This window comes from Hyperoodon ampullatus, assembly GCF_949752795.1.
Source record: "Hyperoodon ampullatus genome assembly, chromosome: 4".
Classification (NCBI taxonomy): Eukaryota; Metazoa; Chordata; class Mammalia; order Artiodactyla; family Ziphiidae; genus Hyperoodon; species Hyperoodon ampullatus.
Window position 1 is genome coordinate 51586040 of NC_136917.1, and position 25133 is coordinate 51611172.

Sequence of the window (25133 nt, forward strand, 5' to 3'; positions counted from 1 at the left end):
GTGATCAGCTCTGGGTCAGAGCATATCATCCAAAAAAGAAGTTGGCTTTCAGGTCTATTGTCCTTGGGGGCACACCTTTTTTTTTTTTTTCTCTCTATTTGAGACAACAAAGATAGAGGGCTGCCTTCATGTTTTCTTCTGTATTGCATTATGCCTCCAAGTGCAGGCAAAGGAAACTTACTGAGCTGGGAAGATGGGGAAATTGAGGCCATGTGCGTAGCACTGTCATCTGTAGAATGAAGAAATGAGTTAAACACGGCATTCCTTATCGCTTTCAGGGCCCTAGATACTACCTAATCTTTCCTATTTGATGACATTTTTGTAACCTCTGGTTCTGAATAAAATATCTGGGTTCATATAGTCTGAAATGAGGCATGAGTTTATAGCAAAGAACTTTCTAAAATTTTTCCAAATCAGCCTCTTGGATTCCTCCCCCCACCCCCCAACTGCCACCACATTGAAAATTTAAACAAACCTTTATTTCACAGTATGCTTCCAGGTTTCTTTACCTGATCTTAGTGAAAGTCTGGGAAGAAAAAAAAAAAAATGGAACTTAGACAATGTAAATTGTGTTTTTACATGCAATCCCTAATTGCATTTTAGGGAACATTGACCTGGCCAGAGGGGGAAGTGTCCTTCTTCTGATGATAAATACCTTCAAAGTGCTAGTACACCTCGAAGGAACCCCACTAGAACAAAATATTCTTTGTTAAAATCGTCTTCATTGGGGGCTTGCCCAAAGTTCTCTTCCCTTTATTAACTTAAACCCACCTTCTGGGGAATTAATTTCTAGGTCCTTCTATAGACTTTGCTTTTCTTTTTGCCTCCTTTGATATTTCTGCATTTTCCTCCCTTGCCCAGATATGGCAGATTTTTTTATTTTTCTGCAAAATCTCCTTCGCAGTTATCTCTGAATTTTTCTTCCCTTTGCTCAGATCATTCCACACTGCAGTATTCTATTTAAAGCTGTAAGGTTTTTGCTGTGTAGTTAGTGTGAAGGACTCTAAGCTCAATTTGCATTGTAAGTGGTATCTGCAGGCAAGTTCATCCGGGTAAGAGCAATGCAGATGCTAAAGGACACTTTTTCCCAAGTTCCTCCCTCTCTCTCTGATGGGAAAAGAATGCATGACGTGCATTTATTAAAAACATTTCTTATAACTTTTCTTTTATTCTGAGTATTAAGTTACCACCCTCCCCTACGTTTTCCTATCTTTTCCTCCCTTTCTTAAAGTTACTATCTTTGAGTATCTTCTCTTTTCTAAGCCCTGTACTGAGGTTTCTGTAAGTAGCATTTTAATATGTCCATCCCCTGCTAAGTGGATCTTGTTATTTCCATTTTCAAATAAGGAAACTGAGCAACTGAGGCCCAGGAATGATACTGATTTGTCAAGGTCACACAGTCAGGGGAAAAGCTTGTCTTCAAACTCAAGACTGGCTGACATGCTCTTCTACTAGGAAATTCTGCACTGCTTCATTTTTCTTTAACTATTAGTTCCTGTTATGGGGAAGATCACAATGGTTTATCTTTGTGTGTAAATGGTGTTCCCATCTAAGGAAAAATTCTTTGCAGGGATCATTTGAAAGTGTGTGTTTGGGTTTAATACCTGAGGAAAAGCATCGGTAGGGTTGGCTTTCTATATTTTTAGACTTGTTAGAACCAACTAAAACCCCCTCTCCATTAGAGCAGTCTGAGAGTTTTCTAGATTAATCTTTCTACCCTTATATGGGGCACAGTCAGAATAAACATTCTACGTAGGTGGACTTTACAGGAATGGCAATCTGGTTAGAAGAGGAAGTCAGAGAACTTATTGTTTAAAAATAACTATTCTGTTCTCAGTTTCCTTAGCTTTAAAATGGGAATAACATTAGAACCTATGCCACAGGAAAAAAGAATATCTAATGCAGGAAAAGCCCTCAACACCCTGCCTAATACAAAGCCAGTCCTCGATAAATGCCCTCAATACATTATAGCCATTGTTAGTATTACTTAAACTGCATTTGCATTGCGAGCACCCTGGTTTTCCTTGGATTGTTGTTGATTTGGGATGATCTTGAGGGAAGGGCTAGTGGAAATGGGAGAGAAGTCCCTGAGACCCGCCACAGGCTCTTTCTTGACTCAGCCACTAGCCATGGATCTTGCCACTTGGCAATCTGCCTTAATGTACTTGCTGGTTATATTCTGGCAGTGAGTAAGTTCCATCTTCTCTTAGAGGCCTTAAAAAACCCATACTGCTTGTACATATTAAAAGAAGAACAAATTCACTTAGTCCATGTATTGTTATTATATTAATATGATATTATTATTATGTAACTATTGATTCCTTCTCCCTTTAATTCCTTCAACAACTATTAACTAACTTTCTGTGGGGATGATCCTGCATGCTCCGGTACAGACATTGTGTCTGTTCTCATGGAGTTTTTGGGCTGGTGGAGAAAACAGACATTAAACAAATGATTTTGCAAAAAAAATACATAGCTACCAATTGTGACAAGCGATATTCAGGAAAAGCACAAGACGCCTTGAGATTATGTGTAAGGCAGAAAGGCGAATCTAATTTAGACTGGGGGTTCAGTGACTGCCTCTCAGACAGAGTTGAAGCTGAAAACCAAAGGATGAGTCAGGAATTCACAAGAGCTGAAGACATTTCAGGTAGAAGGGGCAATAGGTCCAAAGCACAGAGATATAAAATAGTCTGACAGATTCAAAGAATGAGAAGATGCCTAGGGTTGAGTGTAGGGAACAACAAGAAGAGTGACAAAAATGAGACTGGAGCCTACAGTTTACTTTGGAATGGACCAAAACCAAGAAAAATTAATACCAGGAGAGAAGGATGGATAAATGGATAGATAGATGATAAAGCAAGTATAAAACGTTAATGGTAGAATCCAGGTGGTCGGTCAATGTATATTCACTGTAATTTTTTTTCAACTTGACTGTTTGAAAATGTTTGTAATAAAGTGTTACAAAAAAGAAACTGGAGAGGTATTTAGGGACCGGATCATGTTGAGCGTTGTTGGCCTTAAGGAGTTTGGACCTTATCCAAAGATGGATCGAAAGCCATTAAAGGATTTTGATCGGGGAGAAATATGATCAGGTTTGTTTTTTCAAAACTCAGGCTGGTTGCTATGTAGGGTGGGGTCAGAGGGCTGGGTAGGAAGTGAATAGGGGTAAAAGCAGGGGGATAGTTAGGCCATGGCTGTCCCCTAGGATGGTGGCGGCAATAGAGGTGGAGAGAATTTGACGGATTCGAGATACATTGTAGGAGAAGAATGGATAGGGCTGAGTTGGTGTGATAAACTGGGTGGAGATGGAGAAGTAGACGGAGATGGTGTCAAGGATGACCTCCCAGGATTTTGCCATGAGAATGGATGCATAGTGGGGCTTTCCACTGAAACTGGAGTCATCTAGCCTCACGGTGAGACTCTCAAGTAAGCAGTTGGATATCTGGGTCTGAAGCTCAGAAGAAAGATCTGGACTAGATTATAATTTGGGGTGTCACGGGTATATTAAAGGTACTTAAAAGCGTGTGAATAGATGAGATGCCTAGGAGAAGAGCATTGCAGGGCAGAATTTGAGCCAATGAGTGAAAAATTACAAGGAAGCTGATCTTGGCTCCATATAAAGAAATTGTACCAGGACAGAATACCTTGGTGTAAGCATAATTAACCGCACCCTTAAATTATACCAATAATGCTATATGGCCATTTTTGAGCAATGTGATAGAATAAGAAGAGGCCAGTCTTGGGTGAGTTGAGTTCGTAGGGTCTCCAAACTTGAGATCTGTGTGATCTGTGAAACGTTACAGTTTCTTAGGGGCATGAGAATAAAAGAAAGTGAAATTCCCTGCTTCTTCCCCTCCCCCCATCCATCCCACACATGCTCAAGAAAGGGGGAAGCTATGATGAGTAAAACTAGGAAGGTACATGAAAATGACTTTTTTTTTTTTTTTTTTTTTTTTTTGCGGTAGGCGGGCCTCTCACTGTTGTGGCCTCTCCCCTTGCGGAGCACAGGCTCCGGAGCACAGGCTCAGTGGCCATGGCTCACGGGCCCAGCCGCTCCGCGGCATGTGGGATCTTCCCAGACCGGGGCACGAACCCGTGTCCCCTGCATCGGCAGGCGGACTCTCAACCACTGCGCCACCAGGGAAGCCCTGAAAATGACTTTTGATATGAAGGTGCTGGAAAGGCATCAGAAAAATAAAGGGACGTAGTGTCATGATGGAGAGCTGCCCTGTAGTTCCTTAAGTTGCTTTGGTATTTTTATGCAAATGTCAGATCAGAATAGTATTTCCAATGCATATGGATGACTGTTTGAGTTCTCTGCTAGTCTCAGAAAAATCTGAAATGGAAGGTGGGAAGAAGCAGCCTTATACTATTATAAATGACCTTTCCGGGGATAGGAAATGTTCCACTACTAAGCATAATAACCAGAGTGCATTGAAAATCACTAGCAAGTATTCATTATTAGCATCCAGGTCCCCAGGGGCCATCCCAAGCCCTTTATGAGGGCTGGTCAGAAACGTACCAATGAACCTGGGGTGAATAATATTAGGCCGGTCCTGTCAAAATATTGGTATGCTCAATGAAAAGAGCACAGCTGTAGACTGACATTCCTAGATTCTAGCATTTGCATTTACGAAGAAACTAAGGGCCCAATTTAGACGCTTAGATGAGGGAGGAGAGCTAAGGTTTCTTGAGTACTGTCTGTATCCCAGGCATTTTCCTAGGTGTTTCTCCTGTGTTTACTCATTTAATCTCCTTCAACAACTCTGAGGGAACGGTTGCGTTAGATGCATTTTTCAGAATAAGAAATTACAAGGTTTGGAGAAGCAAAGAAACTTGCGTAAGATCACATACTTGTAAGTGGCAGACCCAGACTGGAACCAATGACTGCCTGGATTCTAGGCAAGAGTTCTTTGCCCACCCCTGCTGCTTCTTGTCTGGATTTTAGAGGGAAAAAATTTCAGGTTGTGTTCAATGCTCCGCATACATCCCCATGGTGCCCATTCAGTGCTACTCAGTTCACCCGGTTCATCTCATCCCAGTAAGATAGTGCACAAGTCTAGGCGTTCCTCTTTTTCCCACAGGGAGGGAGCTGAATTCCCCCAGTTGGTGCCGGAATCCTTAGCTGACTTAATCCTGTAGATTTATTCTACTCTATCTATAATAAGAAAAGAAGGAAAATATTTACGGAATTGAACAGTCAAAATATGAAAATTAGCTGGGTTTTTATAGCCTTCTCCATGTCCCTCACCCCCAGCCTGGGACACTCACAATGAAGTTCCCCCTGGGCCATCCAGGCACCCATTCTCCAGAGTTGATGGCAACTCATGAAAATCAGCTCTGACCTGACAAACCAGTTCTGACATAACTATCCCATTGGAAGCTCAGATTCTTTTTACAAGACCGCTAGGAGTTTTGTTGTAAATCCAGGAATCCTTGGATTCTTATGCTCCAAGTTCACCATGGGAATAGTGGGAAGTGGTCAAAATAGGATATGTATTTGTGAAATCCATGGACAACTAATTAGTATGAATGGTTTCTTTGGAGAAAGGATCATTGTGGGTAATGGAAAAGGATGGCCATGTAGAGGGGTAAGTCAGACTCTCAGTTCTGTTCTTTAGAGGAGAGAGACCTGATTGATTCCAGCAAATGAAAAGAAATGAAGGGGCAAGAAGATGCATGGAGTCTAAGGGTCTGGAGGGGCCTCTACAGGCAGGATTTTAACGTGAGAAAGATGAGGTCTACCAGAAGGAGCGTGCCAAAGAGTACCTTACCTATGAGATGATGTATTCTAGGCATGCTGGGCGACTGACAGCCTCCTCCATCATGCATGGCTGATTTCACTGCTTGAATCCATTAAGTAATGATCCCGAAGTAGTCACAGAATGGCAGGCCACCTCCTCCACTTAATGCAGGGGGCTCAGCTCTGTGACCCTCAACAGATGCACAAGGGTGCTGAGTATGGAAAAGCTGTAAATGGCTCTAATGGGAGATATTGCAGCACAAGATGCTGAGCGCTCCCAGGTGGTCTGAAAGGCAAAACCTGGATCTCTAAGTACAAAATATCACCAGGAAGCATTTTACCAAAGAGGAGAGCTGAACAAGAAACTTGAGAGTAGCATTGCTCATGTAACTTTGCAGAGGTCAAGTTGGGGCCAAGGACACCCAGATTAGGCAGTCTGTTGGTTCACAGCTGCTGTACTGTTGTCATTCATGTTCCTCTCTGCCTTTATGTCTATTTATAAGGCAAAAAATGCATAAATGCCTTCTTACTTGAAAAGCTTCAAGCATTATGGAAGTAGATAAAGCAAAGCATGCATCACTCTCCATCCCCACACCCATCCCACTTCTTTGCCCAGAGTTACCATTGTCAATAGTTGGTGGGCTTCCTTATAGACACCTTTCTATACATTTCCATACATTTAAATATACATGTACAGATACACATTAGGGGAGGGATTGTTTGTATAACTGAATGCATACTGCTTGTTTTACTTGAGCTTTGTTTTCTCGCCCATTCGATGACATATCTGAAAGAACTTTTTGTGTCAGGACACCTACGTCTGCCTTGTTCTTTTTAATGGCTGCATAGTGCCCCGTGGTATGACTGTACTGCCGTTTATTTAGCAGTTCCCTTGTGGCTGGATGGGAAATTGTTTCCGGCTTTTTATATTACATAAGATGCTGCAGTGATTATGCATATATATATATATGTTTTTGTTCAAACATTCTTCTTTAAAGCCGAGATACTGGTTCTCATTTCTTAGCAAAATGGCAAGAAGGAATCTCTGGTCCTTCATTTATTCTCTAAGTAACCTTGGATAAGTCACTTAACTTCATGAACTTGAACTTCCTAATGTAAGAAATACCTGGCATGCCTATGTATATGTGCACAGTACTAAAACCACTGTGGATTTGAGTGTTAATACAGAATCATGTTGATTGCTAGCAGTTGTGGGGGGCTTGCTATGTGCCATGAACCAACTTTGGGCTTTAAAGTATCTTTCTCGTTGATACTGTCCTTATACCCCTTTAAGTGAAAAGTTGAAGCAGAATGAGATTACTTGTTCAAGGTCACCCAGCTGTGGGTGGCAGAAGAGAAGTCACTTCCAGGTCTGTCTGTGGAGTATATAGACACGCCTGCTTAAAAAAAAAAAAAAAAAAAAAGTCATGATGTTGATGCAGAGAAAAGATTTTTCATTTTTCTAAAGAAATTCTCCTTTGAGTCAATACCAATACACAGGGTCTAATTTTTATCAAGAATTTGAAAATGAACAGAGGGAAAATTGGAAGGCAATGCAGTCTTTATTGTAAGCAGTGGTTTGGAATGCACATGAGAAGACCTGGGTGTTATTCCCAGTCCTGCCACCATAATTAGTCACTTTTACTCTCTGGGCTTTGATTTCCTAATCTACTAAAATGAGGTTGAAGATGGGGGAGGGGAGGCAAGCTCTCTATAGATTTTCCTGGCTCTAAGTTTCTGTGATGCACTGTGCCTGTATTTGTGATCATCTAGGTTTGTTTTGTGTGTTCTGACGTTGTAGTCACGGGTGAACTTGTGGGACACAGATGTAGGCTTTAAATGGCCCCAGAACTCCAGGTCTGGCTGTATGTACTGATGGGTCAGATCATCCTTCTGGCAAGAAGGCTCTGGTGCAGCCAAGAGGTGGAGCCAGAAAGGGAAGCGTCTCTGCCAAAAGCTGCTGCAGACGGAGGAGCCAGTCTGTCTGGGCGGCCCATGACTTTGAGAGGAGCCATTTGGCAAAGTTGTTGGCAGGAGCTGCCTTGCAGCATGAATTCTGCAGACTGTCCTGGGCTGGAGTGAATCAGGGATGCAGCAAAGGTGGCTGGTGGAACAAATAACCATCTGGTGAGCAGGGCACTGCTCAACTTGCCGCACCGACAGGAAAGAGCAAGTGCCAATTGGTGAGGCTGAGCTCTCAGTGACATGATCTGACAGGCACAATAGACTGTCTCCCCTGCTGTTGTGCGCTCCATGGAGGGGGCTGTAAATCCCACATGAACCTTTTTCTTTTAGAAATCAGGAAGCCCCAGTTACTTCTACTATTATAAATTAGGAAATAAAATTCACCAACTCCAACAAAATTGATTTTTGGATTTCTTGCCAGCTTGCTGTGGTGGTGGTGCTGGGAGTGTGGTGAAATAGAAGTTCTTTCTCTCAAGCATCTTTCCATCCATTTGGGTAGATGATGCTCTGACCTTCTCAAAATGTACTTAATCATATAAGCCAGACTGTGTGAGTCTGTGCTGCGTTTGCCTCTCTCTTATCCCTGGGGGCTGAGATGGTGGAATTAGAGCCTGCCTGGCTCAAGACCGCCCCCCCACCCTCCAGCAGTACTAGTTCCGAGGCCTTGGACCAGTCACGCCATCTCTCTGATTATATTTTTTTACCTATAAAATATGGCAGCGGCTGAGGCAACATGCCCCTGGCTAACATGTTATTGTTTATATGTGAGCATTTAATAAATACAGAAGAATCCCTCTCACTCCATGCAGTTAGGACCAATAGTGGATGATAAATTGGAAAAGTTAAGGCAGAGAATCATAGCAATGATACACCTATTTTATTTTTTTTTAATTGAAGTATAGTTGATTTACAATGTTGTGTTAGTTTCAGGTGTACAGAAAAGTGATTCAGAGATATGTATATATTGTTTTTCAGCTTCTTTTCCCTTATAGGTTATTACTAAATGTTGAGTATAGTTCCTGATACACCCGTTTTAAACAGCATTGCCTAATTTTGATGAAGAGCCTGTTGAAGAATCAAGGCTTAGTCTCTGAGTATGGAACTGCTGATTGGGACTTACATTTTTCTTGCACAAACCACACCCAAAATGACAAAGACCATGTCTGAGATTGGTTTCCTTGAGGTTGAGTGAGAGTATAGACCCTTGAGAACCAATCTTAACTACTGATCCTTCTAGATTTTTATGATTGTCCCCCATCTTTTCTCTCTCCCACATTTAATTGACAATTCTTGATCATTTTTTGAAAGCATTAAACTTAGTTTTCATATCAAACAATCACTCTCTGCCTTTTCACACCATTCTTTTCATCACCTTCCATGATATTTAACTAAAGGACAACTATACGGGCATCAAGCGATTTGGGAGCCGACACAACTGACTCTCAGTAGATGTGCCTCTCAACCAAAAGAAACAGAAGTGAGCCGGTGGACCAGAGGTGACCTTAATAAATTAGCTGTGACTGTAGAGCAGGCTAGAGACCCATTTTACAGAGGGAATTGAAGGCATATTTTCATCCAATGAGTCAAGAGGTCTGTTAAAAGAGATTCTGTTGTAATTATGATACGGAGGAAGAGCCATCATATACTGAGTGCTCGCAGTGTACCAGGAATTGAGCTAAGGACTCTATATACGCTATATATCAGTGATCACCAACCTTTTTGGCACCAGGGACAGGTTCCGTGGAAGAGAGTTTTTCCACGGGGGTGGGGGCATGGGTCAGGTGGTAATGTGAGCGATGGGGAGCGGCAGATGTAGCTGCGCTCGCTCTCCTGCTCGTCTGCCTCCTGCTGTGCCTTCCGGCTCCTAACAGGCTGAGGACCGGTACCGGTCCGGGGGTTGGGGACCCCTGCTATATATGATGTACTATATATTACGTGTATATATGTTGTGTACTACATTGGTGTGTATATATATGATAATAGGTACATGCCTCCACGCATGTGTGTACATCATATAATCCTCACAGCAATCCTCAGCTGTATTTACAATTAAGGCTGAATTAGGTGAGACTTTTTCCATCTTAGTCACCGTTGTCTATTATCCATCTCCTAGTCCAATATCTGGCAAATAGCGCTTATTACACGTTTATTAAGGAAATGAGGTAATGTATGACAAAACTGAGGCTTAGAGAAGTTGTGTCATCTGCCCAGCATCAGTCAGCACACTCGGGACTTGAATGCATGTATGTCTGACACAGAAATGTATGTTCTTAAGAATGGATTTAGGACGTGGATGGATCTAGAGACCGTCATACAGGGTGAAGTAAGTCAGAAAGAGAAAAACAAATATTGTATATTAACGCATATATGTGGAACCTAGAAAAATGGTACAGATGAACCGCTTTGCAGGGCAGAAAGAGAGAAGAGACACAGATGTAGAGAACAAACGTATGGACACCAAGGGGGGAAAGTGGCGGGGGATGGGGGTGAGGGTGGGATGAACTGGGAGATTGGGATTGACATGTATACACTAATATGTATAAAATGGATGACTAATAAAAACCTGCTGTATAAAAAATAAAATAAAATTCAAAAAAACCCCACCGGATTTAGGTATATTACAATAATTTCTTTTTTACAAAGCTCTTGGAGATATACTTTGGATCCCATATTGCCCTAAGAATAACTTGATGGGATAAAAATCTGGTGTCATCTCCGCTTTTCACAAGTACGTAGATGCTCTAGAACAGGGTCTGTAAATTGTCCTGTAAAGGGCCAGATAGTAAATATTTTCATCTTTCCTGACCATACAGTCTATGTCCCACCTACTCAACTCTGCCACTGTAGCGTGTGGGCATGGCTGTATTCTAGCAAAACTCTATTTGCAAAATCAGGTGGTGGCCCATGGACCATTGTTTGCTGACCCCTATTCAAAAAAAGTGTTTGGTACCCAATAAAGTTCAAAAAATGTTGATCTTCCAAGTGAGTGATTTTGGTAAGTGCTAGAGGGATGCTTACCTGAACAGGAATGGCTCAGTGGGGAAGGTGGGGTCTTCGTGGGATTCTGACAGGTGGAGCGGAGCGGCACAGGCATTCCTAATGGAGAGTGGAGTCTTGTGTGATCTTAGGAGGCAAAAGTAAGCAAGGAAAATGGTGTATTATTGAGCAAATGAGCTGGAGACTAGAGACATAGCCGACTGTTTGATGCCCATTAGAACCCTCATATACCACCACACATCTTCCAGGTAGTGTCCCCACAGCTGCTCACTCAGTGGTTACTTTAAAAATGTTTGTTATATACTAGGCTCCATGCTAACAAAAACCCCAGATATGCAGTTAAAAAGAAAACAGACACATATTCTACTCTCATAGAGCTTGCATTCTACTGGAAAGATACACATTAAACACAAACATAAGAACATGAATATAAATCTTGGTAAATGCTACATAGGAAAAGAATAGAGGCTGTGAGAGAACAAAATATCTGCTCACTGATGAAAATTGGGACTGTAAAGAAAAGTGTAAAAAAGAAAGTCGAATTTAGCTCTGAACATAATCATTACAAACATTTCTTGATGTATTTTCTTCCAGGCTGCTGTGTGTGTGTGTGTGTGTGTGTGTGTGTGTATGAGAGAGAGAGAGAGAGAGAGATATGAATAAAGGAATTATATGAAAAATATTATCATACCTATGTTTGTTTTGGTCCCAAACACAGTACTGTGAGCATTCTTCTGTAACATCCTATAGTTAAACCATAGTTTTACCAATCACTCAATGCTGGAAGTTTGGATTATTTCCAGGATTTTGATGTAATATTTGTGTGATAAATGACTGCATGCATCTAAATCATCTCTCTGGTTATTTTCTTAGAACAAGTGTCTAAAGTCAAGATTACTGGGTTAAATGGTACGAACAATTAAGTTTCTAGATAAGATCAATAAATTGCATTCTTAAAAAGTGGTACCAGGGGCTTCCCTGGTGGCGCAGTGGTTGAGGGTCCGCCTGCGGATGCAGGGGACACGGGTTCGTGCCCCGGTCCGGGAGGATCCCACATGCCGCGGAGCGGCTGGGCCCGTGAGCCATAGCCGCTGAGCCTGCGCTCCGCAACGGGAGAGGCCACAACAGTGAGAGGCCCGCGTACCGCAAAAAAAAAAAAAAAAAAAAAAGTGGTACCAATGAGTGCCTTTGTAATTGCTATGGCTCTTTCCTACTTTTGTTTGGCCCGTGTTTTGCCTCTACTTCATGTTGTCACACGTTTTCAGAGTGTTTAAGTTCATCCTAGAGAATGTACATGGGGTGAAAATAAGAAAAAAAAGTCATAAAGATATAATTAATGAGCTTTCATTTGATCCCGTTGCCCTTGTCCTTTCCCAAAGCCCCGGGTCCTCTTACCCTTCCTAGTGGGAAAACAAGCTCAGTGCTCAGCCTCTGCTATTAAATACATGGGTAAGTAGCTTGCTCTCTTGGATTTAGTTGCCCACCTACATTAAATAAAATGACTTTCCTGATTCCCAGGCATCAGTTGTAGATAAGTATATGGAACCTGGTGACCCAGAAATGTTAATTTTCTTCAAACTGGTGAGTAGGTAATTTCAAAGAATGGTTGACCCAACATGACAACCCGTGTGGTTGTTTAATGAGCTAGCCTCTTGTGGGGCTCAAACCTGACGTTTCTGAAAGCTATGTTAACTTTTTCTTGTTAATACTATATGTGGTTGAATGCAGTTTGAACCGAGATAAATCTGAGAAAACTAGACTCTATTGTTGGCTCAAGATTTCCAGACATCTCTAATTTCCCTCCAAAAATTGAGAGCATGATTTGATGGAAATGAAAAGTAAAAATCTTATAAACTACCACTGGGATTACACTTTTAATGAGTGATTTTTAGTCCAACAACCGTTGAACAACGCAGAGGCTAATTAGGTATAATTTATAGTCAGCCCTCTACACTCCCAGTTCTTCTGCATCCATGGATTCAACAAACCATGGACTGTGTGGTACTCAAGTATTTACTATTTAAAAAAATATCCGTGTTTAAGTGGACCCGTGTAGTTCAAACCCATGTTGTTCCAGAGTCAGCTGTATGTTGGCTGTCTGTAGTTCACCAGTCTTTGGGGATTATAGCTGGGAGTCCATCTGAAGTCTCAGTTCATTTGGCTTGAATATTTGGGGCACTTTTCTCCCTCTGAACTATCTGGAGGTATTGCAGTAAGAAGACCACATTCTTTGACTTTTTTTGTTTAAACTTTTATGAAGTATTGAAAAATGATACACAGTTTGTGACCCAAGTGTTCAGTAGATAAAATTTAAAGGATGCATGGCTGGCTGGCTGGCTGGCTGGGTAGATGGATGGATGGATGGATAGACAGTTCAATGGATAAAGATTTGTGTGGTTAGTAGGTGATCCAGTTGCTTCCTCAGAGTTCTAAAAGTATTAAAACAGCTTCTATAAACATTAAGTTTCAACGATGATTTGAGATGGTAATGTTAAAATCTACCTCTCATCTCCTTTCTCTGCTGTCTGGGAGGCCAGGGCAGGCGGGATGGAGCGAAAGAGTATTGATTAGGGCAGCACAGATGCGTGGGGATAGGCTTCCAGGAATTCATCAGTGGTTCTAGTTTAAAAGGAAAAGATATGACACAGGGGAGAAGAGCTGCCCTGGGACCCTGAGCTTAACAGGAGAGACTGGGACAGCTCAGTGCCTCCAGTTGATGTCTCCTGCAATGATTAATATCTAATCCCAACTCCAGATCTGTAGGATTAGCCTGGGTGAAATTAACATACTATGCTTTGGAAGTCAGAACTCTCTGGTTACTTCATAGGACATAGGAGGAAAGTTTTGGGTGCAGTTCCATTTGTGAACAAGGTGTATTTCCTTATGGGTTCTCTGACCCCTCACAGCATCAGAGATCAAAAACCTGCTAAGGTCTCCCCAGGACCTGAAGAACTGTGCACTGTGGTGAAAAATGCAAAAAGAGTCTGATTATCTTGTTGTACTTCTGCTGCCAACATGCTTACTCAGTCCCTAAGCTTTCTCAGCACAATTTGAGATGGAAATTTTCCGATCAGAATTTTTCCTATAAGTCTAAGAAACTTGGATGTGAGCCCATTGTGCAGGCCAGGTCTTTTCTTTTTCCAGTTACTTGACAAGCAGGTTGCCTTTGAGTCACTCATATGGATGGCCTTAATCTAGACGTTGGCACATGCCGAAGAGGCAAAACACATTTTCCGCCTTTTGTTTGACCCTTTAAGAAGATTAGTCTGTTCACGATTTTCTCCTGTGCTTATAAGCCTTACAGTTTACTGCCTGTCCCTTCGTTTACCTGAGTCTCTCCCAGCTGATCTTCAAACCAGGCAGGCTGGCTTGTGCAGGGTCCTCACTACCCCAGGCCATTCCTGCTTCCCTGCTCCTATAAGTACCCTTTCCCCTTCCCTGGTACCTATGTGACCTGCCTCCAATCCAGATTTTCCCATGACATTTTTCTTGAATTCCTTGAATTGTTTAATCATAACAACAATCCTGTGATGTATAGGTTTCATGAATGAGAAAACTGAAGTCCAAGGTCAGACAGACAGCCAGAAAGAGGCAGACCGAATGTTGTCTCCCCAACTGGAAAGAAATTCCCAGAACACAGTTGTCACATCTTTACCCCTTTAGTTTATCCTACAGAGGACAGTGTAGTGCTTGGTGTACAGTTGCTTAGTAAATGGTTTTTAAACTGGATTTGAGTTTGAGAGTAAATTGATTATGTCTCTGTAGTTAGGACAGCAGCCAGTCACATATTCTTTACGTGGCAGTTTGAACTTGGGGCTCCCTCTTCACATATTGAAGCCAGGTTCTCCTATACCCAGTAGGGTTTAAAGCTACAGGTGTGCTGTCAAAAGATGTGCTTTTTGCAATCACTTGGAAATCGTACCAGCTAATTAAGAGCATGATCCATTATTTATTCGTTCATCCATTCATTTGTTTATGTGTTTATGTTTTACTCTTTAACCATTCAGCAAGTATTGATTAAGCAACTGAAACCTTAGTCATGCCATATGAGTTGGTATATGATAGCATCCAAATGAAAAAAGTATATAAAGGGTTATTAACATTGGTTATGAGGCGGGGAGGGGAGAAGTAAGCAAAAAAAAAAAAGACAATTCAAAATATTAAAGTTCACCACATCCATGATATATATAGTATGATTCCTCCTGTAGGTGTGAATTGTGAGAATTCGGCAAACAGAATGGTTATCAAAATATTAATGATGGTTATCTCAGGCTGATGGAACTTTTAGTAATTTTTACTATTTATCTTTATATTTTCTAATGAATGACAGTTTTCAGTAAGTGTTATGCATTGTTTACATACTAAAAATTATAAAGCTGTTATTGGGGTGAAAAATAATTCATGGAGTGTCTATTATGTGCGAAGAACAGGCCTCTGGATATCAATGTAGTAAATATTCACCTGAGTTCTTCTTTTTACTTTGAAGTCACATTAATAATTCTTCAAATGAAAATCAGTTGGAACCCTGGAAAAGTAGTGAAAAGTGGACACTAGTAATTGTCACATTGTGTAACAAGAATTCCATTCAAGTTCTCATACCTGTAGGTCTGGGTGAAAGGGCTTTGGCAATGAGCTTGGCCGTTAGGTTCAGAGACCCTTTGGTCCTGTCTCTTGGCTTAAACAATAAGGATAAGATGACACCTCTGAGTTCAACCAATCATTCCATAATGGGGCTGGGGAAGGGTCTGGATGAGTCAGTTAAAATCAATTGCAGTGAAGGAAAAGCCATCTAAGAAAAAATGTCCTAGAGCCCGTGGGTCAGCACCAGCCCCTCTGCACATGAAGGATCTCACTGTCTGTATTTATTGACACAGAAGGTGGTTTTAATTACCCTGAAGGAATTTCTGGCATGTTTTGCCAAAGCCAGTCTTAAAATGTTTAATCAGTGGTTTAGTGACAACCAGACCCACTGGAGAGGCCGGCACTTGGGGGAACAGCTGGTTCAATGTGTAGTGTATTGCAGAGTGGCTGTTAGTAACAGAGCATAGGTATGTTTTATCAGAGAAGCAGAAGCAGGAAAATGAGATGATCTTGGCTTTGAAAAGTTTGGCATGTCTTATGTCTGAGAAACCTTGGTTTCCTTCCCAGTCATTGACCATGATCTAAGCAACCTCTGTAACCTCTGTTTTGGGTATACTGAAGGTAAACTTTGGTAAGATGATCCAAAGCCAGAGTTTGAGTGACTAATCAAGCAATCAGCTTTATAGCTTTACAACCAGTGACTTGAAAAGAAATGAATTTACCTTTCCAAATACAGGCCCAGGGAGAATTTAGACTTTTACCTGTTTGTATTGACTACAAAATATTTTAAGAAAAGAGGTATAATAGGAAAAGCAGGATGATGGTGTCACATCACAAGGCCATGTTAATCTATCAGATAACTTGAGGGGGAACCATAGTCCAAGGTAAATGTAAGGGCACCAAAGAAATTGTTTACTTGATTTTTTATATAGCAGGTTCTTATTAGTTATCTATTTTATACATATTAGTGTATATATGTCAATCCCAGTGTTTACTTGATGTTTATCTCTTTGCTCTTGAATCTTTTGGCTGAATCCTCTCAGTGAAATGTAAAAACAATCAATAGTACTAAAATACTATCTTTTATTCATCTCTCCAGGTTTAACTCCAGATGGAGTTTCTTTTTTTTTTTCACAGCATAAAAATGCCCTTTTTCCTGTCTCCTGTCACTGCTGTCCCAAGCAATCTACATATAGACTAATTTCTGCTCTGATGTAGACATGTGATGGTGAATAACTTGGCACCTTGAAACCTGAATAGGAATCTAAAGGTGTCTTTGGCAAAATATAATGAGCCCCCATTTGTTGAGCTACGAAGATTGTTTCTGTCATGTTTAGTGACATAATGGTTTGCCGATAATCCTTTTTGCTTGCATGGAAAGGTTTCTCAGCCTATTTCTTAGGAACATTCACTGACCTAGGGATTTGCGAAGGTTATAGAGAAGTAAGGTCATTGGAAATGAATCCCTCTTAACCATCAAAACAACTGAGCAAATAGTTCCATGGGTGTTCTTGCTACAGCTGCTAATTATCAGTTTTAAACAGTCCTCTTCCTCTTACCTTTCAAATTAGTCTGTCAGCAAACCAACTTGGCTAACCAGGTTGATACATTGGCCGCCAAATTTTAGACGAGGAATGAGTTACATAAAATAATAATCCCATCTCATACTTCTGACAGGGTTTTATATTTCCGCAAAGTATTTTCACAACTCTTATCTACTATGCACAAAAAATTTGGAGAACAAGTTTTATTTTGTCTCATTTTCTCAGTGAGAAAACAGATCCAGTGGAGTTAAGCGGCTTGCCCATGATCACATAGCTGGTTTGTGGTGGAGACATGACTGAGGTCCAGAGACTCTGATTCTGAAAACAGAGCTCTCCCCATGATATTAGAATACTAAATAAATCAACTTTCATTGAACTCTCAACTAGATGAAATCTTGCAGTTTTGGGAAAAGGTGTTCATTGTTGCTGACTCTCTCTGTGAGATGTTGGCCACCTACATCCTTAGCACAAGGTTCTTTGGGTAGAGCAATGTGGCATGTTACCCTTTGATTGTTGGGCTTGGGTGTGGGATATGTCTTATTCCTAAGGTTGTTCATTGTTACTATTGCCAAATGGGCAGGTTTGGGGGCCACTATCCTAGCCAGTGGTGCAAGCCTCAAAGAGGTAGTGTTTGGTGATTATAAAGATGTAGAGAAGTCAGTGAACTTAGTTCTATTTCAAGACTGTGTACAGCACCCAGATATCTAACTCACAAATATCTGCCATATGGAACAAGTAAGAAGATAGGTAAGAAAGACAATGAATTAATCATCACTGACACCATCCTTATCCCTGGAAACTTAATATAAGGGAAGGGAAGTTACATTTACTGAGTGGTTTTTACCTGCTCAGTACATATTTTGCTTCCTTTACATTTAATTATGTGAGCAGTGTATTCTTTATCAAGAAGATTGGCTCATTACTTAAATCCTCTAACTATAGTTACCCATATGTAAAATCATGACAGTGGTAACCACCTTTCATGGTGCTGTAAGGATTAAGTGAGTTAGTAGTTGTACAATGGTTAATTCAGTACCTGACACAGATTGAACATTCATTAAGTGGTTTTTTGATTGTTGGTTGTCTTTAGTATTTCTAGAAGCCTTAAATGGCCCTAAGTGTTATTTGCACTGGGCCAAACATTCTTTCTGCCCTCCAAATCCCTAGAGTCCAGGATTATACTAAAAAGATATACTCAAAGGATTAAGAACCCTGACTCTGGAAACCACTGGCTTTGTTTCCTGACTCCATCACTTGCTAGTTCTATGACCTTGGGCAAGTTATTGAACCTCTATCAGCCCAGGTGCCTCCTCTTTAGAATGAGGATAACAATGCTTAACTTCCTAAGGTTGCTGTGAATATTAAATACTGCAGTGTATATGATGTGCTCAGGACACTGCCAGGTACATGGTATGTAATAATGGCTAAATAATGTTAGGTTGTCTTTTCATTAATATTAATTCAGTTATCTAACTATCCTGAAGCAAAATCATGACTGTCAAAAGATGGTTGTTTTGGTTACAAAACAGAGGAGAAGTAAGTTAATACCTCACCCTTAACCTTTGATGTAGTATCAGTTCTGGCTGGTGGTGATTGGTCCCTTTTAAATAATAAATATAATCTCATATAATAATAAATGGAATCTTATGAGAATCTAAGCCAACTGCTGGTCTTTTCTGAATAAGAAATAAAGCATTAGGAAACAAAAATCCATTATCTACTCTAGGCACCATCAGTAGGATAGTTTTTAAAGGTGATAGCTTTGAGATATTAAAAAATTAATGATAATAGATTAATTATAAACCTCTCTTTCTATATTAGTAGTATGTTGAAGCTTCCTATTAAGCTTCCTATTATGGCTTAATTTTGTTGTTTTTGAAAGAACCTTGCTTTATTTTTAGTACTTTTTATATTGCCTTATTCGTAGATTCTGCCAGAGTATAATCTTATACCTGTGAGCACTCTGAGAGAAAGGGAGCCTCTTCTAATCAATGATTAGAAGTCAAATGACTTGCTCCTATTTCTGAGTAGTTCCAATTGCTTAAAAGTGGTTCTGTGTATCAGAGCAACCTCTCTTTTTTACCCATTGCTCCTAGCACTACACTATGAAGCCTTACCTCAAAGCTTGGTCCTGTGCACGTGATCCCTCTTCCTATAAAGATAGCTCTCCTAACCGCAGGCCTCCCCCAAACTCCCTAGATGCCCGATGGCTGTTGTTTTCCACTCTAATGCTATTAGAATCACCTGAAGTGTTTGTTAAACACAAATTGCTGGGCCTCCCCCCAGAGTTTCTAATTTACTAGGTCTGGGATGGGGCCTGAAAGTTTGCTTTCTAATGGTTTCCCAGGTGATGCTGCTACTGCTGGTCCAGAGCAACGCTTTGATAACCACTGCTCTTCAAAACCCGAAGGCAGCCCACTTGCTGTTGAGGAGGCTGAAGCACAGAGAGGTTTTGTAGTGTGGGTGGTGTCACCTCATTAGCCTGGACTTTGACAGGTCAGGGGCAACCTCACACAAAGATGCTAGAGAGGAATCTGGGGAGTGTGTAATGCACCTGTGTACGTTAACAAACTTGGAAGCTTCACTACCTTCTGGAGTCTGGATCTGAGCCCTGTGTTTGTCACAGAACCCAAGGGAGAACACAAGACAGAGAATAGTGGCACGGTAATGAAGCATGAATTATCCAGAGGAAAGCACCTATGGAAACAAAGGTATTAGTATGATTATTTATACCTACTCTTGTTAATTAAATAGCAACATGGAAGGGTTGACTAGTTCCCATTGCTTAAAAGTTGTTCTGTGGGTCCCAAATCCATTCATTCGCATTTGAAAAAAAAGTGTAAATTGGAAGCATCGCTGAACTTACTGTTCTAAGAACACGTTTTGATGACATGCGTTGGTTCACAGCAAAGACAAAGAATAATTAGCCAAGAAGCTACCAGGAGAGAGGGATTAGGCTAGATAAGAATATACCCTACTTTATAGATGCTTAAGAGGTATGTAGAATAGGCTAGTGAACCAGACAGGTATATTAACTGTTCTAACAGATAAAAGGGTTGGGGTCAGCAGGCGAAGACAGACAATATGGGCTTCTATACTGGAATCCCTTTCAGTATAACCCCTAAACAGTCCCACCTGATTTGGAGGAGGTAGCATGAAGACATCTGCTGGCTTGTTTTTCTTTCTTTCTTGAAACAGTACAGGGAGACTCTTTAGCGTGATAGCCTCCACATTTGGCTGTATTTTGGGGGCCCTGGAAAATAAAATTTAGTGCAAAAGAACAATGTATTTTTATTTAAGAAAAAAGAATCATCAGAGATTTTCCCTTGAGGTGGAATTTGTAACAGGTAGGTCAGAACTCTGAGACGGAGAAAAGAGTAAGAGATTCAGAAGAGAAGAGCTCCTTTTGAGAGAAGGAATGGGGAAAGAAGAGTTTCCAAATAAATATTTATTATAGGGAAATGAAATGAAAAAGGTGGTTAATGACTTAGTGGGAGAAGAAAAGAAAGAGCAGATGTGTATATTTATATGTATGTATGTATGTTTATGCACGTTCTCCATCAGTCTATGGATAAGGCTATGTCAGGCATTGGTGTCCCAAAGGAATTATGCAACTTTAGCTTTATACATTTCTGTAGACTCCATACAGGTTATATTTCTTAATGTGCTTTTTAAAATAAGATAATAGGAGAGCAGGGTTTGTTTTTAAATAATACCTTGCGGTACTTGTGATGTGGAGTTCAGCTCTTTCCTTGCTATAGAGAAATTTACATTTTTCTGTCTGACTTATTTTAATAATGAGTTTATGTCTGTTATAATTTCAATGTACTTTTCTTTCATTCCTGTCATCCAAGTCACATTTTCAATGCATTCTAATATGGTATTGACTGGAGGGCTGAGTTTTATTTGGTTTGTCCTCAGTAATAGTACTTTAATGAGATAGGACTAGCTGGACTTTGAATGGATTTCCCTGAAGCTTCCAAATTTATGCCCTCTATACCTCCTCCAAGAGGGAGGGAGAGGGAAGGACTAAAGTATTTGGTCATGTTTTGCGGGTCTGCATCATGTCGGACTCAAAATTTCCAAAAGTACTAAAGCTGCAAGTGAGAAAGAGACAGTTCAGAGTGAGAATTTTCAGTGCTTGCTTGGAGGAAGAATAGCAAGGGTGAATACTGGCTTTTCATTGTGTCTCATCAAGTCCAAATGTTTCTGAAAAATACCTTCAAAGTTAAAAGATGGTGCCCTTGGACTTCCCTGGTGGTCCAGTGGTTAAGACTCTGCCCCTCTAGTGCAGGGAGCCCGGGTTTGATTCCTGGTCAGGGAACTAAGATCCCACATGCTGTGGGGCATGGCCAAAAAAAAAAAGATGGTGCCCTTTTCAAAATGCTCAGGGGTTGGTGACTGTAAGCACATGCATAGTTTGTGAATAAGCATGAGGTATGAAATGAATGAGTGTGTGTGTGTGTATTAACATCAGTGCCATTCGAGGCATTATTTTCACAAGTTAAGGTACTTTCTTCAGAAATGGACTCCATTAGAATCTGATTAAGATTGCCTTGAGTTTTCAACGAGAGGTGAAGATTATGTAATAGCAGTATAAGGCATGAAGTCGTGTGTTGCAATCTCTGATTGCCCAAATTGTGCTCCAAGGAGAAATAATACTTTAATATGTAGCAGCAGATTGGTATGAAAGGAGTCTGCCATTCATCCTTTTATTTACTAAGTATTTATTGAGCACTTACTACGTGCTGTGCTTTGTACCGGGGATGTGAAAGTATAGTATACATACCTGGACTCTTCTGTTAAGGAACTCATGCCCTCGTGGGGGACACAGACAGGACAACAGGCAGTTATTATGTAGTCTGAGAAGTTCTGTGATGGGGGAAAGACAAGGGACTCTAAGATGATGGGGGAGGGCTCAGAGGAGGGCTCATGAAGAAGGAGGTGGCTAAGCTGAGACCTGATGGTTGAGGAGGAGTAAGGTGAAGGGAAGAGGGATGAAGTGCTCCAGGTAGGGCGGATGGTATGATCAGAAGATAATGGGTTAGTCCTACCTGACTTAGTATTTGCTTGACTTCAGAAAAAAAGCCCATCTTGGAGATTGAGTTTCCTTATCTTCCTGCGGGGGAAGATAGATGGTGATATCGGTAGTTGCAAAGATGGTGGTCCGGACGGGTGGTGGGGATTGGGCGGGGGTGGTGGGGAGGAGGAGAAAAAGGTAAACAGCAGCAGTTCACATTTCCTGAGCACTTATTAGGCACCATGTTTAAGTATATTAAACATTTTCCATGCATTAATTACCTATCAGAGTTTTACAATCTCTGTATGAGGTAGGCACCCTTATCTCTGTTTTACAGATGAGAAAAGTGAAGTTCAGAAAGGCTCCATGACTCACTCAAGGTCACGCTGCTAGTCAGTGGAAAAGCCAGGATTTAAAAACAGAAGTTGACTCTAGAGCCCACATTTTCTATCATTACTGTGCTGTTCATAACCTAACTTTTTCACGGGGCTGATGGAGAGATGAGTGGGGCAATTCATTTGAAAGAGCTTTTTAAACTGCGTGGAACTCTGTGCTGTCACTGTACGTGTTGAGCTGAGGCATGAGTCCTGTTCTCGGCAGCTAACCTAGAATAAAAAGGAAAACTGCTTTCAGCCATATATGGGCTGCTGTTTCTTGCCTTGTTAGCAACCCCTCTAATTCCATGGCCTCAGCACGTTAGTAGTCAAAAGTGGCTTTCCCTGGGGAACATGTTTTGAAGCAACAGAACATTAGATGAGATGGACCATGGATTTGCTCCCAAAAGACAATTGTTATATTAGAAAGTCCTCAAACAGGACTTCCCTGGTGGTGCAGTGGTTAAGAATCCACCTGCCAATGCAGGGGACATGGGCTCGAGCCCTGGTCTGGGAAGATCCCACATGCTGCGGAGCAACTAAGCCCGTGCGCCACAACTACTGAGCCTGAGCTCTAGAGCCCGCGAGCCACAACTACTGAAGCTTGTGTGCCTAGAGCCCATGCTCCGCAACAAGAGAAGCCACAGCAATGAGGAGCCCGCGCACAGCAACGAAGAGTAGCCCCCACTCGCCGCAACTAGAGAAAACCCGCGCGCAGCAACGAAGACCCAATGCAGCCAAAAATAAATAAATAAGTAAACAAATAAATAAAATTTTAAAATAGAGAGAGAATGTGTTTGGGAGTGTTCCTCCCTCTGCTAAAAAAAAAAAATCCTCAAACATTTGAGATCATTAATCTCTGTTAATTACTCCATGCCCACTCTGATTATTCGGCACAAAATGAAATGGAAGCTTGGCAACTATCCAGTTCTTTTCAAGATCGTGGCTTCTAATATGGATAATTCAAAGCCCCAGATGGACTCTAAAAAATTCTGGAGTACCTGGTTTACATAAATATATATACATATACATATATATATATATATATACACACACATGTGTATATATGTGTGTATATATATATATATTTTTTCTGCCTTGCCTCCACTTTTTTGCCAAATAGACTCTCTTCCTGTCACCTCGATGTTTTTGACAGTTTCCCCAACATGCTCCTTGTCTGCATTTGTCTGCACTCTAATCAGCCATTGTGTTGTGAACTTCGGGCTGTCTGCACTAGTGTCACACAAGCCGGTCCGTGTTGCTGGCCAATGCATTAGCCGCCATTGGGAGTAATTGCGAATGTTCCGAGAGAGGCAGTTGCAAACTCTTTGGGCACAGAGAGCACATCTCCACTCCAAAGGGAGTGGCTGGTTGTAATCTAGTGTAGGGAGATCTGCAGTGAACTAAAATAATGAATTCTTCTGCGTCATAGTTCAATTCCAGAGGCTAATTGTTTGTTTAAGTCCCACTTGAGGCCCTGATAAGGGGGTTTTCCCTTTGGAAGCTTGATTGAGCTAATGTGAAAGGCAAGACTGTGTAATTCAGATATACTAGTGAAATGCAAACAGTTTCATGTATTAATGGTCACTAATGACTTGTAATCAAGCTATGATTTGTTAGGTTAAAAACAAAGATGCAATTAGTTTATTTGTTCAGGGGTGTAAATGGAAGAATTTATCAATCTGCTGATTGTTCTTTTCCATTGGAGACGGTCGGCTGGAGCATTAGACTTGAGCTGTGGGACCTCGGGGCTGCCGCTGTCTGTTCCTGAGATTCTCCCAGCTTCCTGACCGACACCTCTTAAGTCTACCACCTTCATCAAAAGGGGACGAAGAGGATAACTGTTCTGGTGCCCTTTCTCTGTGGCCTTTCCTCTTGCGAATCAAGCCCCTTCAGTACGATTTTTTCTCTTTTTGCTCCACTCTGGTCCCAAACTTCAACTAGTTGATTTTCTCAACGTATGACCATTCATTCAGCAAACATGTAACACGTAATTATTGAGGGCCAGTTATGCTCCAAACACTATCTTAGGCCTTAAGTTGTATAATGGTTTTCAAGAGTCTTGACTCAATCTTTGCAAAGTTTACAGTCTTTCCATAGACGTCTTTAAAATTTTCTGTGGCAGTAACTACTCTTTTCAGTGCTTATCACTAAAACTCAATGAAAACTCCTTTGGCATGAGACAGATGCTCTGTTGAGATATTCATCTTTGAGAACAGGCACTTTGATCCTTCAGGGTACACCAAAACTGGCACTAGAGATTTTGAGGGATTATAATGACTCCTTAGAAAAGATATACCTGATGTCTTCCCTAATCTTTTATTTAACCCAAAGAAGTAAATACATTTAAATCCTTATGGGAGGGCCTTCCCTGGTGGCACAGTGATTAAGAATCCACCTGCCGGGCTTCCCTGGTGGCACAATGGTTGAGAGTCCGCCTGCCGATGCAGGGGACACGGGTTCGTGCCCCGGTCCGGGAAGATTCCATATGCCGCGGAGTGGCTGGGCCTGTGAGCCATGGCCGCTGAGCCTGCGCGTCCGGAGCCTGTGCTCCGCAACGGGAGAGGCCACAACAGTGAGAGGCCCGTGTACCGCAAAAAAAAAAAAAAAAAAAGAATCCACCTGCCAATGCAAGGGACATGGGTTCGAGCCCTGGTCTGGGAAGATCTCACATGCCGCAGAGTAACTAAGCCCGTGCGCCACAACTACTGAGCCTGCGTTCTAGAGCCCGCAAGCCACAACTGCTGAGCCCGCGTGCCACAACTAGTGAAGCCTGTGCACCTACAGCCCATGCTCCGCAACAAGAGAAGCCACTGCAATGAGAAGCCTGTGCACCACAACAAAGAGTAGCCCCTGCTCGCCACAACTAGAGAAAGCCCGCGCATAGCAGCAAAGCCCAACACAGC

The 25133-nt window shown here is 41.5% G+C and overlaps 1 protein-coding gene across 4 annotated transcripts in view; it reads left to right on the plus strand.

Annotated features, from left to right (window-relative positions):
* PPP2R2B (protein phosphatase 2 regulatory subunit Bbeta) overlaps positions 1-25133 on the plus strand; it is a gene marked incomplete at both ends in the record, with an annotated part of 453825 nt that overhangs the window by 172323 nt on the left and 256369 nt on the right. The window contains one exon of one of the 4 annotated variants that reach the window (XM_079702160.1): positions 19508-19544. The exons of the other annotated variants lie outside the window; for them this stretch is intronic. Within the exon in view, the coding sequence (XP_079558286.1) occupies positions 19508-19544 (37 nt within the window). Of the gene's footprint in view, positions 1-19507; positions 19545-25133 lie in introns of those variants that run through there. 4 annotated transcript variants of the gene reach the window in all.